Source organism: Panthera pardus, unplaced genomic scaffold (assembly GCF_024362965.1).
Source record: "Panthera pardus isolate Hobbes unplaced genomic scaffold, ASM2436296v1 HiC_scaffold_22, whole genome shotgun sequence".
NCBI classification, from domain to species: domain Eukaryota; kingdom Metazoa; phylum Chordata; class Mammalia; order Carnivora; family Felidae; genus Panthera; species Panthera pardus.
Window position 1 is genome coordinate 11,714,802 of NW_026526788.1, and position 19,060 is coordinate 11,733,861.

Consider the following 19,060-nt stretch of genomic DNA (forward strand, 5'->3'; position numbering starts at 1 on the left):
CAACCGAGTTAGTGTGCGTCCAGGAGACAATCAGGTTTCCCTGGACTCCGGGGACAATGGGAGGAAAGAGACGCCCTCAGACATTGAAATGGATAGAAATCAATTTAAATATTCAGTGTGGCTATCGAAAGTGCAAGTGATGCCTCAGACATCTCCATTTGTCCAGACTCGGGCATCCCACGTCCAATTAACGTGACCCTCCGGAACGTAATGTAACACAAGAGAGTCATAAAATTGCTCAGTCTTTTGTAGCACCTGAGGTTTTTTTTTTTTTAATGTGAATTATTTCAAATGCAATTGAGAAATAGGAAATTAGGGTGATAGGGGGATCGTATTGGTGTCGTACGTGTTTATGTTTTCAAGTGACCGGGGTAAGTTTTCTCACAAGCAGAGACGAAGCTTTGGCAAATAGGAAAATCTAAGAAAAAAAAACTTGAAAAATCTCCGGAGGTGCCTTTCTTTAGGGCAAACGGTGGTTGTCACAGTGGCCTTAACAACTGTTGGGGTTCCTGCCACGGTCAACTCTCTGGGGAAATTGTTAAGTGCTAATGAAGAATTCACAAAGATGTCTCCCCTTTAGTGAGATGAGGCCTTGATGAAGGCTCCCTCCTCGATATTTTTAATTTAGATCAAAATGGTCTCTTTTCAGAGCAACTGTCCCCCGGGACCCACATCTTGGAGGAGGAAGCGGAGTTCAGGCTGCAAAGGTATCACCAGACGCAGAGGCTAGGAGAACACTCCTTGTGCTAGTCACTTTACTAGGATGGGTATTGTTTTTGTGAGTGCTTGGGTCAGGGTTCTAGCAGTTTTGGAAGATCTGTTCCAACTCTGCTTTTCCCACAAGCCCTGATACTTGTGATGCACAGATTTGCAGCATGCAGCTGTAGCCAAAATGCGTGCCTTGTATCTTCACCCGGCAGTCAAAGCCCCGGTGTGACCCGTGGAGGGATGACGGTGTGGAGGGAGGTTAAGAACCAAGGGCTGTAGATGATGATTAGAAGATTATTAGAAAAAATTAGAATTGGGCCCCTGGCATCGTCCAGAGGAAATAGCTCCTGATGTGCTCCTAATTCTTGGCGTTGAAACATGTCCGGTTTAGACAAAGGCGACGCATCAGACTATCCTGGCTTAACGAGAAAAGAGAAAACAAAAAAAAAAACAACAGCGAAGAATATTTAATTCACTTATTTCTAATTCCGTGTTTGCAGTCTTCTAACCCAGGATGGGTTTACAGGATTCCCCCTCCAGTGCCAACTCCGACAGACTGGTCGTGGCTGCCTGAAGCAATGAGGTGGGAAGGATGCTGTGGCCACTTCTGGGCTCAGTGGGAGGGAACGCCACAATCAATTAGTGATGGCTGCCAGAAGTTGGCTCGCGGGGTCACGCCGATCATCTAGGACACGGTTGAGGAGATTTGCCCGCCCGGTCCTGGAATCGGTACATTTCCCTGTGTGAAGGAGCAAGTCGATTCTCTGCTCACCGGTCTGTCTCTGTCAGTTTCACTTGAGCCTGCGCCTTTTCTTGGGGTTTGGCATTGCTCTAAACCAGCAACGCTGAAGACCCCAGTGTCTGGACCCCGAGACGCCGTTACCAGGAAAGGCCCTGCTTAAAGAATCCTGTTTTTCATTAGCGTTAGACTTGCCATGCATTTACTCACATTAAGTACTCACCAAACCTCTCCCCTTCCCCCATTTTGTATTTGCCATTATTTCACCCATTGTGAGATGCCACCAAGTCGGTATGCATCAGGACACATCAGGAGGTTGTTTTCACATGAACTTGGCGATTTCGGGTGCTGTAACGTGGGACCTCCCTCCACAGCAGCCCCTTGATATTTTAACAAGCAGGTTATCTGAGGACCATTTGAGAAAAGCATACGAGTCGTGGTGGCTCTCACCCTCGGAAGACCTCTCCTTCCCACCGAAGAGAAAGTGCGTGGTTCAGAACTTGCGAGACAGGTATCAGTGGCTCCCAGAAAATTCGAGCATGGGGGCGCCTGGGTGGCTCAGTCGGTTAAGCGTCCGACTTCAGCTCAGGTCATGATCTCGCGGTCCGTGAGTTCGAGCCCCGCGTCGGGCTCCGTGCTGACAGCTCGGAGCCTGGAGCCTGTTTCCGATGCTGTGTCTCCCTCTCTCTCTGACCCTCCCCCATTCATGCTCTGTCTCTCTCTGTCTCAAAAATAAATAAACGTTAAAAATAATAATAACAAATTAAAAAAAATAAAACACTTTACTTAAAAAAAAAAAAATGCGAGCATGAACAATTCGGTGGTTCACCCATGTAAGAAATGTCACGTCACCCGTCACCCACGCTCTAGGAGGCGCAGGGGGCGGACGATGTGGGGAAAACCGTGGATGTGGACAACTCTGAGTTAAAGAGCAGAGAGGTCACACTCTGTATGTGAAGACGTTTTTGGAAAGGCCGAGCCTGTGTTCCCCTCTTCTTTCCTTTCTATCTCGGCATAAGATCTACTTGTAGATAAGTCTAAAAGAGCCTTTCTAGTAAGCGTAAAGCTTGGTGCCATGTCGCCGCCATTTTCCGTCTCACTGGTACATAAAATATTGGTGCCTCATCCAATCGAACGTGCCTTAGATTCAATGAAAGGCGGTATAATTTGCATTCGTGACAAGTGAGGAAATGCAGTGTTAAGAGCCTGATTGTTTAAACGTTGTCCTCATTTTCTTATCAGGTTGGTTGCACACCTAAGATTAGACTCTGTGAGACCTCAGTTCTTGCCCAGCTCTGTATGGATATCACTTAGTGCCGTATTTCAGAAAGGTGGGTTTTAAGCAACCGAATCTTGGGCTGGACAGTCCACTAGAATGAATCAACTTAAAATATAGCCACGCTCTCGGCCAAACAGCAAGATCGTTCTGTTTGGATAGACGTCTGACAGCCCGAGGACAGTCTTTTGCTGTCAGTTTAGGTGTGGAAGGAAGAATGTGCATAGTCATGTGTGTACTGGAATTTTTTTTTTTTTTTTTTTTTTTGCTAATTATCACCTTTGCTTTGTTGCTAATCGCCATTTTGAATTTTTCTTTATGTTTATTTATTTTGGGGAAACAGAGAGAGAGAGACAGAGCGTGAGCAGGGGAGTGGCAAAGAGAAAGGGAGACACAGAACCCAAAGCAGGCTCCAGGCTCTGAGCTGCCAGCATAGAGCCCGACACGGGGCTCGAACCCGGGAACCATGAAATCATGACCTGAGCCGAAGTCAGATGCTTAACCAACTGACCCCCCACATGCCCCGGTAATCGCCATTTTGAAGTCGCTGTTAGCCTTCTTGTCTGTGCCTCTCTTTTCATCTTTAATGAGAACACTTTTTGTGTATATCATTATAGCTAGTAAGCACGGTACGAAGAAACAGGTTAAACTGTATAAAAATGGACAACATTTAGCATTCCTGACCTACAGAATCAGCAGCTTTGTGTGATTCCACTTAATACATGACGCACAAGATGTTCACATAAAGCAGCTCACAGCCCGAGACGCGAGGAGAGGACAGCCCTTCATTCATCATTATTGAGAACATTCTAAATACAGTATCTCTTCCATTTGAGCTGCTCCCAGCCCTGTGGGAGCCTCTGAATAACACTTTTTGTGTAGATGGTTCCCTGCGAAGACCTTCATTTGATCAACTGTGTGTACAATATTGTCTTTTTTTAAAACTCAATAAACATTTATTGCACACTTAATAGGGGCTAGGCACCGTTCCCAGACTTGGATACAAGGATTAGTGCATCCCAAGCCCTGCTCTTAGAAGCACACAATCTAGAAGAGAGACAAGACCGGACGTAATTACAGTGCAAACTAACAAGTAACATCATAGATAAAAACAACACCCTGAAAAGATACTTAGCCTGCCTCTCAGGGCACGAAGACCTCAGAGCAGGCGACATTTGTGTTAGTTCTTGAGGGATGAGCAATTTTCTTGGCAGGGAAGAAAGGAACTGCAACGTCACTGCGTGGGATGGCTCGTTCAAAGTCACAGAAACATGACAAGGAAGGGCGTTTCTGCAGAAGGTCAGGGCGAATGTAGACAGGACACATGGCGAAGGTGAAAGGCAGGACAAGAGAGGAGGCTTGAATGGAGGGAAGACATGGTCATGGAAGGACTGCCACGGGGAGCCAACGAGTTTCCATTTTGTGCCGCAGGTGGAGAGAGGCGTAAAACACATTCGCAGGGGCTAAGATAGCTTAGAAATAAAACTCCTTTTTCTGCTTTGAATTTATATGTCTGGTCCAGTCATCACCGAAGCATATAGAAGCATTGCGTTAGCGACCCAGAGCGTCAGCTGATACAGCAGGACTTTTTTTCTGACCGTCCCTGACCCTCCAGACACAACCTAGATTTCCAAGGGGGCAGTTCAGCCCTGCCACCCGTCCGAAACATAGCCATTGAGCTGTGGTTCCTCACTGTGGCTGGAAGCGCAGTGACAGCCTGTGGCTTTGGCCACCGCGTGCCCCTCCAGCGAGGGGCCATCTACATCACTCAGGGGAAAGAACTTGCGAGCACATGCTTCGTGTTTTCGTACTTTCCTCGTTGGGTGCTTGCAAAATGGACGATCGCACCTCAACGCGGGGAGACTGATTTCCTCCAAACTGCAGACCGGCTCATGGGTGGCCGGGTCTTCCAGCCACGTGACCTGCCATCTGGCATTTGCCACTCAAAATGCCACTCATCAAATAGAATTCCATTATACATAGACACACACACGTATGTATACGTGAATACATATGAAGGGGTTATCCCATTTATGTGAATTTTCTAGGTGCATTAAGCTAAGAAGCTGTCAAATTTTTTGTTTTGTTTTAAAAATTATACATACATACGTGCATGCATTACTTGGTGTTATACACATGTGCATATGTACACACGTATATGGATGAGTTGTCCCATTTATGTGAGTTTTCCAGATGCGTAAAACTGTCAGTGACTATCACACATTTGTGTTTGTTTCATTTAAATCGCGTCTTCGTGGAAATGTTTCTGAAAGTGTTAAAAAGATGAATTCCAGAGTCTGCTTGCTCTATCCGAGTCTCTTTTTCCTCACCTCCTAGCTCTCTGTCCTGGGGCAGGTGACAATCTTCCCGAGCCTCAGTGTTCTCCTCTATAAAATGAGAATAGTCGTAACGACCCTGCAGGGTTGCTGTGTTCATGAAATGGGTGCACACGTAAAGCACTTGGCCTGCGGTGAACGTTCGAGAAATGCTCACAAGTAATATCTTATGCATATTAGGACTGGTTCTTGGATACTGGGACATCATCATGAGCATTAGTGAATGCAGGAAAACATAGCAGGCACCCTCAGGGCCTATTAAGAGTCAAAAAATTCTTTGCCCCTCTACTCAATGGCACCAGACTGCCAAGCTTCTTCCCAGCCTCATCTGGTTTTTGAGTGTTCCTATAGCCTCCCTTGCTTTCAAACTATTTGTTACCACATTCTGAAGTCATTAATATATATAAGAACCTAAAGGCTTTGTTCTTCCCTTAGTATTTCACCGACAAATCAAATAATCCAACCTGTTTAAATTCTGTCTAAAGTAGGAGTTTAAAGGTTCTGGTTGAACGCCCAGGTCTGTTCTTCAGTGTCTGTCCTCTGTGCTGTCTCTTTGAGCCTCTCAAAGATCGTTTCAGCTGATTTCAATATTCTCAGCTATGGAGAGACAAACAATGCATGATCTCACTTATATACGGAATCTAAAATAGTCAAACCCATAGAAACAGAGAGCAGAGCAGTGAATGCTAGGAGCCGTGGGAGAGAAAATGGGATGCTGGTCCAAGGTACGAAGTTTCAGTTACACAGAGCAAGTCCATTCAGGGGAGCTAACATAGAGCAACACAACTGTAGTTAACAAGGCTGTATAGTATACTTGAAATTCACCAAGAGGATACATCATAAAGTGATTCACCAAAAGGAAGGCGGGGCGGGGGGGGAGGAAGAAGGAAGAGAGGAAGAGAGGAAAGAAAAGAAAAGAAAAGAAAAGAAGAGAAAGAGAGGGAGGATAGAAGGAAGGTAAGAAGGAAGGAAGGAAGGAAGGAAGGAAGGAAGGAAGGAAGGAAGGAAGGAAAAGGAAAGGAAAGAAAAGAAAAGAAGAAAGAGAAAGAGAGGAAGGAAAGAAGGAAGGAAGGGAGAAAAGAAAAGAAAGAGAAAATGGAAACTATATGAGCTGATATGTTAACTTGATTATGACAACAATTTTACAATGTATACACACATATCAAAACATCACGTTGTACACCTTAAATATATACAATTTTTATTTGTCAGTTATACCTCAATAAAGCAAGGAAAAAATGAAATCGCAATTGAACACAATAAGCTAAAACTAGGGCATAATTTAAAACAAAGATTATCTACAACGTGTATGAAAGGTGCTGCTCCTGTCAGATGGCCTCTAGAAAAGTGAGAGGGCACTCTTCAAAGTTTACATCAAATATGCACAACACGGGACTTTAAACATCCATATCTTTAGAGATTCAGCAAAGGAATAGTTGTACCTAACTTCCTTTTTTTTAAGTTTATTTATTTATCTTGGGGGATGGGGGCAGAGAGAGAGAAGGGGAGAGAGAGAACCCCAAGCGGGCTCCTCACTGTCAGTGCAGACCCCAGTGCAGGGCTCAATCTCTCAAACTGGGAGCCAAAACCGAGAGTCGGATGCTTAACTGACTGAGCCACCCAGACGCCCTCCCAACCTCTTTTTTAAAGCAAAATATGGCCTGTAAATAAAAAAACCTCTGCAAAGTTTTTCTGGTTTTTAAAAATTGTAAAAGCATGTACTAACTCAACCTATCTAGAACCAAATCTCAGCCCCATAATCCAAATAGGATTTGGTATATTTCTTGATTTTTTTTTTTTTGTTTTTGGTAATTTTTAAAACAGCAAATCTTCGTGGGCCTTAGTCTGTTCCTTTCCGTGAAAATGTGTGAGAGACCAGAACTGCCACGTTGTCGTCTGTGTGAATGGCATCCCCTGAAGTTGTGCCGGGAAGCAACCCCAAATGAGATTGCCTTTTTTTTTTTTATAGGGGAAGAGATTTTATTTATTTATTTATTTTTTGAGTAAACTCTAGCCCCGATGTGGGGCTTGAACTCACAATCCTGAGATTGAGCCACATCCTCTACCAACCGAGCCAGCCAGGCGCCCAGAGAGTGCCTTTATAATAAGTTTGTGTGATTTGCATTTTAGGGGCTTGGGGTGCTTTCGGGGCCAAATCATCTCACTGTCCAAAACGACTGTGTTCACCCCCCACCACCCGGCTCACTCTCCCAGCTCTCAATGCTTATTAGCAACACTCATCCCAAGTCTGAGAATATGTATTTTTTTTCTCCAGGAAATAACCTCTATGCCCTTCTCACCATTTCAAATGTTATAAACCTGGTTCTATAAAATAAAATAAATCCCAGACTTCAGCTAATTCTCTCCCTTTTGGCTTATTAGTAAGTCAGTTCTACATTTTTAATAGACCTGTGTTTATAAGTTTTATACATTTTAATTTTGAAACACTAAATGCCTCCTAACTTGCCTTTCAGCCGTGTCCCTTCCTCTGATTAGCCCTACCACACACACACACACACACACACACACACACACAGTGTGACCAACCCCACAGTTTCCTAAACACACATTGTTCTCTCTTGCCCATGGACTATGGCGTCTTTGCGCATGCTGCTCATTCTCTTTGGAAAGGCCTGTTTCCTACACTGGTAAACTCCTATGCATCCGGCAGAACTCAAGTGAAATGACCCGTCACCTCCCCTTTGAAGGTTTCTTTATCCGGCTGTGCTGGGTTGGGCACCCCCCCACCCCAAGGTAGCACCCTCTTACTCACCCTGCCTTAGCCCTTAGACACTGTTATGTGCCAGCAGACCGTGCTGGGCTGGAAAGTCCTTCGGGATACAGTCCTTAAATCTCTGCTCTGTTTACCTTGTCTAGCACATAGCCGGGACCCAATAATCAGTAAATGATTTCACAAATACCTTCCCCCCCTTATCAAAAAAATGCTGTACCTTCAACTAATTGAGCATATCGTGACCTACTATTTTTGAAGTTCAACACACTTGGGTTCAGTGTATCAACCACCTGAAAATGTCGACATTTGAGAAGGTCAGTATAAATACTTGGGTGAGGGGAGGGGTTTAGGGGTCCTCGTTTTGTGCGCCGTTGCTCCTTGAGAGAGAGCGTGATTTCTGCAGGTAGAGAACTCCTCCCCGGGTGAGTGTTGACATCACGTAATGGGGCAGAGAACGTCAATCGCAATCCTTTTGTCTGTTGTTGTTTTTAACTTTTTTAGGTGATAAGTGCTCCTGCCAACTCTCGTGGCCAGTTGACTCTTCATCGGGAACCTTTCCTTGTGTGTGGAGGGGATGGGTTCACCCAGTCCAACTTCGACGGCTGCGTCTCTTCTGCCCTGTGTGTTCTAGAAGCTTTAAAGAACCAAATTTAGCCCCTGGATCTTTATTCTCTACCTGTGCTTGGGGTTTCTGGTTTCACAGTTCTCTGTGAGAGATTACTTTGTTTTCTATTTTGCTGAGAGAAATTACTGGAAAATTTTTCGTATGGAGTATAAAATCGATTTTGTAATTTTGATAGTTACAACCCAAGTTGCAATGAAGATTCTCTGTACAGTACACCTTTCACGGGGTTTCTGAATTGCCATGATTACTCCTTGTTAAAGAAAAATAAAAAATAATGTTTAAGAATAACAAATAACCCTCCCCCCCCAAAAAAAGGATGTCGAATCAAAATAATAGCTCATGTTCCAAAACCTTGATTCTTTTGAGAATTTCAATTCCAAATAAAGAATAATTAATATCAAATCTTCATTTTCAATCTTCGAGCATGACCTTGATTCAGTGTTTTTGCAGATTGCCGAACTACTCGATTCCCCTGAACTGTGGATAACGGAGGGTACTTTCTGTGTCTCTCAAGTTATTAAATGATCCTGACCTGTAGGTCTCAGGTGTCGTCATCTCCAGGATTGTGGTTTAGAGGGCAATCGACTGACAAAGAAACCTGTCTTCACATTTTCAGAAAATAACCAGATTCAACTGGACTTTCCAAGTCATACGACAGTTTCTAACCTTAAAGAAAAAAATTCAGGCTTAATATGAATGTAACAATTAAACAGAAACCGAGAGAAAATATATCGATCTTTATCTTCGGCTGTCTCTGATGGCTGGTGCTGTTACCTTCACACGCTCTCCAGGATGCGCTGTGGCATTTAGACTGTGTCAGGTTTAATGAATTTAATACAACAAGAAAATTTACTGAGCTAGAAAATAGATGCACTTAAAATAGTTCAATATTTGCCAGCTTAGTGGTTCAGCATATCACCCACATGCTTCAGTGACCCACATGCTTCCTGCCAATGACTGGCTGGAGAGAAACTGATCCCCGGCCTTCTAAACAAGCTACTTGTTGCTAATTTGAAAAGCAAAATGGCGAGTGCTATTTTATAATTGTGCAAGGAAAGAAATTATTGCGGCCTCTCAGACTATGAACAGTTCAACAAAATACTTCTTACCTTGGTGGTATTGAAGGTTTCAGACTCACATGCCTTGTATCATATATACACCCACATTGAAAGCATGGGCAGAAATTGCTTATGTTGTAGCACAAAGCAGGCTTTGTGATCCTACGGAATGTTGTTACATGTCCTTTTAGCCACCAACTCATGAAACACTGAAATGCCTACATATGGTCAATGTCACTTATTTTTGAAAGCAGAGAAAGAAAAGGGGAAATTAAGTGATTTCTGGTGTGATATGATGAAGAATATTGAGATTCCTTTAATCATTTTGGCCCCTATTTGATCAATTTGGTTTTACCCTTAAAGTATAGCAGAAAAGACTCAAATGTGTTAACCCTCTTGTTTTTAATGAATGTAATTCTGGAGCCATTTGACAGAGAGCGTCCTGAAGCCTGAGGAAGTGTTATGTGTGTCTCATGAATGCACGTCCTCCAAAGAAAAGAGAAAGAAAATGACCTAGAAAGTTGGGATGAGTTACTTGGAGAAAAGATTTTTCTAAGTCATTACTGAGGGCTTTTAAATATCAATTCCTTCTGAGTATGTTTGCCTAATAATGCTGCATCTGTTTTGAGAACTCTGTGGCAAATATGGGAAAAGACTCAGCCCTGCCTGGTTGGTGGATCATTTCAGTCATTTTGAAAACTCATCTTACATTTAGATCCATCTCTGTGAGGAAAAGACCAATTTCCTAATGCTCAAATAAGGAAACAAAATTTATCCAATGCTTGTGTTCTTTATTTTCATTCACCTCTTTCCCTTCAGAAATTGAAATGGTTAGAGAAAAATCTGGAAGCCATCCCAGAGGGCCACAAAACTCAGATGGCCAGGATGCCCTGAACGACCCATCGCTGGGGTGTCCAGTATGCCCCCCCCCCCCCGGGGAAATAGGAGTCAACAGTATTGGGAGAAGTGACCGGGGCGTGTGTCTGTCAGCCCCATAGGACCACACAGCACCACGGTATTTCCAAACAAGAACGTTTATTAAATCAAGACAGCCACGGAGAGCCGCTCTGTTTTGAAAGGAGCGTATTTAAGTGAGAAACGGCTCGAGCAGTGGGGTGATTTAATACTTGTTAGCTGATAAATATAGCCTCCGCCAGAATAAAACTTTATGATGCTGTGTTGAAAAGCTTAATTACTAAACCGTCTATGCAGGTCTTTCTTGCTCAGGCAGCCAGGGTGACAAATTATAGCAGTGGAATAGTATTTTTCACCTCTGGCATTTCTGAAGGGGAGAAGTATGTCTAGAAACACCGAGAACGCGGTAATAATCCCAGACCAGATATTACTGGGGGGGAGGGGGGGGGACACTTCATTGAGTCACTAAGCCTTCTGTGCAAAATGCCATCATCCGCACCCCCCGCCTACCCACTACCTTGCTAAGCAAAAAGAACAAGGTCAATTTCACATTTATCTGGTGTTTTATACTCGTCCAAGTACAAGTATATATATATATATATATATATATATATATATATATATATACACTCCAGCCCCCCTAACGCCCCTCTGCAGTATGCAGAGCAGGGAATTCTTACACGTGACAAATCAGGAAACTAAGGCACAGGGCTTGGCCAGCCAAGGTCACATAATGACCTGCCAGGACACGAGCAACCCACGCGCCCGCGACCCATTTCTGTTTACGGGGCACCACGCTGCTGGCAGGTGACAGCGACCAGAAGGCCGAGCTGAAACACGAGCTGGAGGGACAAGCCGCACCACGTGGCGCTCTTGGGTTTCATTTCAGAGCGCGCGCACTAACGCCGATGTGATATATACACGCGTCTAGCCTGGAATAAAGTCTCCACGAGTCCCGGCTGAGTGACTGATGTTCCCCTTATTTTCATTTGCGGGCTTATTTCCTTCTTCGGGGGTCGCTGGCTATGAGAAATCGCCGCGCGCTGGCGACGCCGAGTTCGGGCGCAGGCGCACTCGGGGAGCAGCGTGCAGACCCCTGTCGGCCTCGACGTTCGTCATCCTCCAGCCCTCTGTCCTTTCTCCCCTTGTGCCTCTCCTGCTTCTTGCGCCGTGCTCAGAAACCTGCAATATAAGTGCAAATTTGTGATTCCTTGTTTTAACGTATCTCCTTTTTCCTCCCTCAAATTTAAAGCAATCTGGCTTCTTATTCGAGTTGATGGGACAATCACTGTTTTGATTTTCAGAGGTAATGCAAGCGTTTAAAAGTGGCTATAGCTTTCAGGGATCTTGGTGCTAAAAAGCTAGAACAGATATGCCCAGCAGGGTACCAGACTCTGGACAAAAATGGAACGTAATCAGCGAGGTCCACCCAAAGATCCCAGTTAGGGGCGCCCAAGTCCCACAGAGCGGCGGGCAGGGTAAAGGTACCCGTGGGTGTCATTGCAGGCAGTTAATAAGATGCTGCAGCTCACGGAGCTGGGGAACCCTAAGAGGAAGAACCAAGTTTTCTTGGGAGGGGGCCGGTCTCTGAACAGAGGCAGAGACGTGTCAGTGAAACGCATCGGACAGCGTCTCTCCCTCCACACCATACCTGGGCCGACCTGGCTGACTGCATGAGTCCAAACTGCGTTATCAATATGGTCAAGACAACTGAGTGCTTTCGGTGGTGAAGGCTCAGTGGGACACAGAATGTGATCTCCGGGAAGAAGAAGAAAAAGGCTGAGCAAACGTCGAGCTAGCTGGTGCGGGACCGAGCTGCCGTTTTCCAGTCGGGAGCGTGTTTGTGTTCCAGCTACTACCATCTGGCCAGGAAAGCCAGGGAAGTTGAAATGGCAGTCCGTTCTTCGTTTCCTTCTCAACGACGGGCGGGGGATTATAATCGGCTTAAGAGTTCACAGCAGAATGCATCAAATGAGGCTGTTAGGGAGAAAGAATCTTTAAGAGAATTTTAATTTAAAACACATGCAGAATCCATAGAATGCTGGAATGTCTGAGTTCGGAGAGGCTTGAGACCATTTAGACCAGGTCTTAGCCCTCTTGGATTTCGAATCGTCACGAGAAGCTACGGAAAACTTTGGATCTTCCGAGGACAGCAAAAATGCACATATATACATAGAACTCACGCACCATTTTAGAGCCTGCTGGCTAGCTGCCTATTTTTGTAAATAAAGTTTTATCGGAACACAGCCTTGCCAGTTCGTTTGTATATTGTCTGTGGCTGTCTTTGCACTACAACAGTAGAGATGATTGTTTGCGACAGACACCATATGGCCTGCAAAGCCTAAAATAGTTACGATCTGGTCCTTTAAGAAAAAAGGAAAAAAACCGCTGCCTCCTGTTCTAGAGGGTGACGAGGCCGCCACAGTCTATTTTTAGCCACCCAGAGGTCTATGGACCCCAGATTAAGAACCTCTAAATCTCAGCCCTATCACTTTTATGTAAATACAGGCTTATCTTAGATCCACACATCTGGTCCATTGTTCCTTGATCCTACACCCTATTGTAAATCCTTTAAGGCAAGCAGTGTAGCTTTGCAGTTAAGAGCACATCCTCCGGGGTTAAATAGATTCATGTTTTAATCCAGACTTCGCTCCTCCTTGTGACCTTGAGGCAGTTAAACCACCTCGCAGCCTGCTTTATCATCTGAGAAATGAGTTAAAGGTAGCCATTTCATAGGATTGCTGTGAGGCATGAATGCAGATAAAACCTTAGCAGAGTGCTGGACACACAGTTAGTGCTTAATAAATGATAATGGCAATGATGAAAGAGACGGGGAGGAAGAGGACAGGCAGATCCTCCTGGTGCCCCCAGGCTCGGGTGAGAGCCAGTTCTGTCTGCATTTATATAGCGCATTTGGGAGAGTTGATGGTGAGGCGACCATGTGTGTTGACAGGAGACCCGACGAAACACGGAAGCTTCAAAGTGTCAAACCTTTCTTCAAACCTTCGTGGAGCAGAATGGTGGTGTCTACCTGAGACCAGCTATGGGCCACCTTCTCTTGTTCTGCTCCAGTGGGTACGCAGACACCTGTTGCTTGGGGAAAAGGTGTTTCGCTCAGATGCGGTCCTTGAAAAGAAACCAGGATAGGTCATTACCAGCAGTAGGGCAGGTGCGAAATGTGGGAGCGTTCTCTGCAGTGAACAATGTCTTGTCCCTCGTGACTATGTAGGCTGCACGCAAAGAATTGCATGCTTGGGGTGGATTCTGCTGGAGATGATTTACTCGGAAACACTGTGAAAACCGGGAGAGAGTTATTTCACATTCTTAACGTGTTTGGCGAAGTATGCAGAGTCATTTCCTGTCCCTGACCTTCGTTTAAAACTGAAGCTCGTTCCATGACATTGTGGTGGATCCATGACATCTCAAACCCACCACCTACTCGCTGTGATCTTGGACCCGTTTCTCAGGCGTCTAAGCCTCAGGATGTTCATCGCTCAAATGGAGATATTAATTTTACCTACTTTAGGGTTCTTGAGGATTACAGAGTATACACGTAAAGGGTTTAGCATATGCCCTGCACGTAGAAAATGCTCGATAAATTTTAGCTGTTAGTATTACTATTATCGTTAGTGAAATATGATGTAGGAAGACAATCTTCTCTCATAAACACCACTGCATTTGTAGGTTGTATAGACACTTTAGACCCGGCTAGGAAGCCACGTCAGTGTTTATGGAAACTCACAAGGGACCGTATTTAAGTTGCCACTGTACGTATGGGCTCAGAGTCATTTTAGCTCAGAAATTTTTGTTGACTCTTGAGTGAATGAATGAATAAATGCTACTATGGCTTTTTCCCGTGCTCATTAACATACATGGCACCCTGTTTTCCTTGAGCCAATCTCATCTTCCCATCCTGGTGATCCCGATCACATGTGTACTTAACTCCTTCAGCATCCACTTGCCACTCGAACTACGGGAGCCACAAAAGCAGAGCTTGACGTACAAGAAGGACACAGTGGGGCACTTGGGTGGCTCGGTCGGTTAAGCGTCTAACTCTTGATTTCAGCCCAGGTCATGATCTCACGGTTTGTGGGTTCGAGCCCCACATCAGGCTCTGTGCTGATGGCATAATTGGGATTTCATTAGAATAGAGTAACCTCCACGGGGCGCCTGGGTGGCTCAGTCGGCTAAGCGGCCGACTTTGGCTCAGGTCACGATCTCGCGGTCTGTGGGTTCGAGCCCCGCGTCGGGCTCTGTGCTGACAGCTCAGAGCCTGGAGCCTGTTTCAGACTCTGTGTCTCCCTCTCTCTCTGCCCCTCCCCTGTTCATGCTCTGTCTCTCTCTGTCTCAAAAATAAATAAACGTTAGAAAAAAATTAAAAAAAAAAAAAGAATAGAGTAACCTCCATGGGGACAAAGATTTTTGTCTCTTTCCTTCACTTTGGAATCTCCAGTATCCAGAATCCTACCTGGCACATACTGCATGACTAGTTCTAGAACATTCAAACCGTCAACAATTAAGCTGTATTATGTACTTAAAACATGTAACAAAAGACACAGAAAAGTAACAATTGATAAACTCTGACAAGGCACAAATAATGAGCATGAAAAAAACTTTGAATCTTACGGATATGTAAGCGAGTTCTGTAACCAGAGGGATCATGTCTAAAGTTTCTAAAATGTTTCGCCCGGACCCAGCACACAATAGGGCACAGAGTAGACCCTGAATACATTTTTATTGAATAATTCAAAGATTAAAAGAAGAAAATGTTTAAGTGAAAATGAGCACTACATTCTAAGAAACCCAAGAGAAACTATTCTAGAAGTACAACACTTAACAATGGTCCACGTAACGGACAATGGCCTGTGTAGTTGGCACATTTGTGTGAGCACAACGTGTGCCAGAGCAGGAGAAGTGATACTTTCCCCGTGCAAATAATAAGTAAAGCACACGTAGCAGCAAATTCTGCCATTGTGCAATGAAGGTTTATTGGCTTCCATTTTCATTTCCTCGGTCTTCTTTTACTGGAATTGATTTAGAGGTGTTAAGAGTCAGACCTATTGTACCACTCACTTCTGTAAGACAGTCACCAACCTCAAACTCGCACAATGTATTTTAACCATTACAATGAGTCATGTTTATTTACCCTTTGGACGACAATCAAACTGTTTGCTGCAAACCAAAAGCTTGTCAGAAAACAAAATGTTAATGATACAGAGACCATTGTGGAGAAAAAAAAAATTGGCAAGTGTCACTCTGTTGAGAAAAGTGACCATCCTGGATGAATAGCAGTCTGACAGATTAGCTCTATGGTATAGAAAAGACCTAACAGAATGTGCCTGTAATTAGAAAATCCATTCATGCAATAATCCATATTAATAGTTGCAATAATAAAAACTTTATAATTATTTCAGTAGGTGCTGAAAAATTATGTCATAAACTTAACATATATTACTGGTAAAGCCTTATGATAAACTCAGAAAAGGGGCATGCTACCTTAAAGGAATAAAGACTATTTTAAAGCCATAACAAACATCACAATTAAGAACAAATCACTAGAACCATTTACATTAAATTGGAGAGAAGTAAAAGATCCTTGCATCAGTATCTTGAAATTCCTAGGGTATGCATTAAGGCATGGAACATATTTAAAGAAGTGTAAGCATAAGGAAAGAAAGGAAAATGGTTATGAGTGCCATCAATATGATCATACTCCTGGAAAACTCAGGCGAACTAACTTCTGAAATTAATGGAAAGTGGCTAGAGAGGCTGAAGTATAAATATTCAAAGATCAGTAGCTTTCTATATGCCATAATAATCAAGGCAAATGTATCTTGTACATATTTTTGTTAACCAAAAAAACGTAGAGGGGGGGCGCCTGAGTGGCTCAGCCGGTTAAGCGTCTGACTTCAGCTCAGGTCATAATCTCATGGTTTGTGAGTTCGAGCCCCGCATCAGACTCTCTGCTGTCAGCACGGAGCGCACTTCAGATCCTGTCTCCCTGTCTGTCTGCCTCGCCCCCTATTCACATGCTGTCTCTCTCTCAAAAAGAAATAAACATTAAAAAATTAAAATGTCAGAGTTCCTGGCGGGGGGGGGGGGGGGGGGGTCAGTCGGTTAAGTATCCAACTCTTGATTTCAGCTCAAGTCATGATCTCACGGTTCAGTCCATGGGTTCAAGCCCCACGTCAGGCTCTATGCTGACACCATGGAGCCTACATGGGATTCTCTCTCTCTCTGCCTCTCTCCATGCTATACATATGCGCTCTCTGTCAAAATAAATAAACTTTAAAAATGTTTAAATAAATATAGAAAAGTAAAAATGTTATAAAAGCATAGAATACAAAGGAATATCTCTAAGAAGATATGTCTAGAATTTATAAGAGGAAATGTTCTCAAAATTTGACCAAATATTTTTAAAGATTTAAATAAGTAGGAAGATATGTCATGTCCATGAAGGGGAATAGTGGATATTATTTTTTTTTTTCATTTTCCTCTCATTGATTTATGAATTCCACATAATCACAATGGAATTTTTTAACATGAAAAAATAATTCTGAAGTTCATCTAGAAAAATTAACAGGTGAAAATAATAGTTTATGAGCCAGAGGGTCATAAATATGGGACTTATCAGCTGATATTAAGACATACTGTAAAATTAAATAAAGAAGTTTACCATTGGTTCTCGAAATGACACAAATCAATGAAATTAATGTTATAATAGCACTCAATGTGATAAAGGAAGCAATCAAAACCAATGAGAAAGGAAAAATAATTTAACAAATGATTTGAGGGAAATTGGCTAGCTATTTCATAGAAAGAAAGAGAAAGAAAAGAAAGAAAAAGAAAGGGGGGAGAGGGAAGAGAGGGAGGGAGGGAGGGAGGGAGGAAGGAAGGGGAAAAGAGAAATCAAATGTGATTATATCCTCATTGGATATACATTGCATTACAATAATTTCCAGATGGATTAAATGGATAAAGATAAACAAATATGCATCCTCCCTAAAAAAAAGAGGAAAAATATAGACAAATATTTAAAACTCTCAGAAAAAAAGACTAAAAGTTTACAGACCATTTATTAAAAGAATATTTTAAAATGATTTACAGCAAAAGTATAATATCTTTAATATAAAATAAACTTCTTACCCAAGGTTAAATTTTTGGTATTTTCTTTTTTTTTTTTTAAGAAATACAAATTAAACACAAGTCCCATCTCTCTGTTCCTACCTAGTGTCTCCTGTCACAAGGAAACTATTCCCATAATTTAAATTTTTATTACCTTGTTTATTATTTATTTTGTTTTTAAAATTATTTACACACTCCCATATATTTATATTTTGACTTTACGTATTCATAAAAATCTGGTAACGTTCCTTTAGTTTTTAAATCACAGCATATTGTATATAGTCATTTAGAACTTTGTGCCCCCTCTGTGTTATATTTTTAATATTTTTCTCTGTTGGTTTGCGTACATTTATTTCATCCACTTTCACTACCTTACAGGCTTCCATTTTATGAATATATGAGTTTGTTTATCCATTTCCCCACAGACGGACATTGAGTTGCTTTAAATTGGTACTATTACAGGGGTGCCTGGGTGGCTCAGTTGGTTAAGCCTCTCATGGTCCCACCTCTCAGCTCGGGTCATGATCTTGGAGTGGTCTGTGAGTTCGAGCCCCACATCAGGCTCTGTGCTGACAGCTTGAAGCCTGGAACCTGTTTCGGATTGTGTGTCTTCCTCTCTCTTTCTCTCTGCCTCTACCCCACTCGTGCTCTGTCTCTCAAAAATGAATAAACATTAAAAAAATGAATAAATAAATTTGCACTCCTGGAAACATTGTAATAACTATCTTTGCATGTGTCTCTTTTGCATAGCATAAACGTTTTTACAAGACATAATGTTAAACTGTATCGAAACTGAGTTGTGAGTTCCAGGGAATAGGCTTTATTTTTCCGTAATCTCTTTGAAATAACAAGTTGAGAATTAATAAAGGAGAAACATTATCTGGAGTACCTGAAAGCCAATTGATGAATTTTCCCATAATTAAAATAGGTGGGTCCAGCTTGGGGGTGAGATTGGAAAACCTACCTGGTGGTAGGTCTTCAAGGAGATAGCAAGACCACCTATAGAGCCAGAACCCTGCCCACACATGTTCCCTGGAAGCAAAGAGCCCCTAAGGGTAGGCAGGGAGCCGTCAGGGCATTGCGGTGATGTTGAGTTAGAGACCACTCCTCTAATTTCCTAGCACCAAGCGCTGGCCTGATTCTAGAAAGCAGGGAGAGCAACCTTTGCAAACCCCCACCAAATGACAGAATGAATTTCCCATTGGGCTGCCGGAAATCAGGGCAAGCTGTCATCTTTCATTTGATTAAAACAGAAAATGAGCACAATGAGATACCCCTTCACAACCACTAGATGGCTATTATCAACAACAAACAAACAAACAAAAGCCAAACGTAACGGAAACCAACAGGTGTTGGCGAGGATGCGGAGAACTTGGAACCCTCCCGCCCTGCTCGTGGGAATGTCAAATGGCGCGGCCACTGTGGGAAACGGCATGGTGGGTCCTCAAAAATTTCAACATAGAATTTTACCACATGGCCCAGCAATCCGTCTTCCGGGCATATGCCCAGAAGTGAAAGCGGGGACTGGAATAGACAGGCCTACA

The 19,060-nt window shown here is 43.3% G+C and overlaps 1 protein-coding gene across 10 annotated transcripts in view; it reads left to right on the top strand.

The window, feature by feature from the left end:
• RNLS (renalase, FAD dependent amine oxidase) overlaps window positions 1-19,060 on the top strand; it is a 345,523-nt gene that overhangs the window by 249,083 nt on the left and 77,380 nt on the right. For 3 of the 10 annotated variants that reach the window (XM_053910243.1, XM_053910242.1, XM_053910249.1), the window contains one exon: window positions 8,295-8,833. The exons of 6 other annotated variants lie outside the window; for them this stretch is intronic. In XM_053910243.1, coding sequence (XP_053766218.1) covers window positions 8,295-8,447 — 153 coding nt within the window. In that variant the 3' untranslated portion in view covers window positions 8,448-8,833. Of the gene's footprint in view, window positions 1-1,208; window positions 4,943-8,294; window positions 8,834-19,060 lie in introns of those variants that run through there. One more of the 10 variants, XM_053910241.1, reaches the window with a different exon arrangement.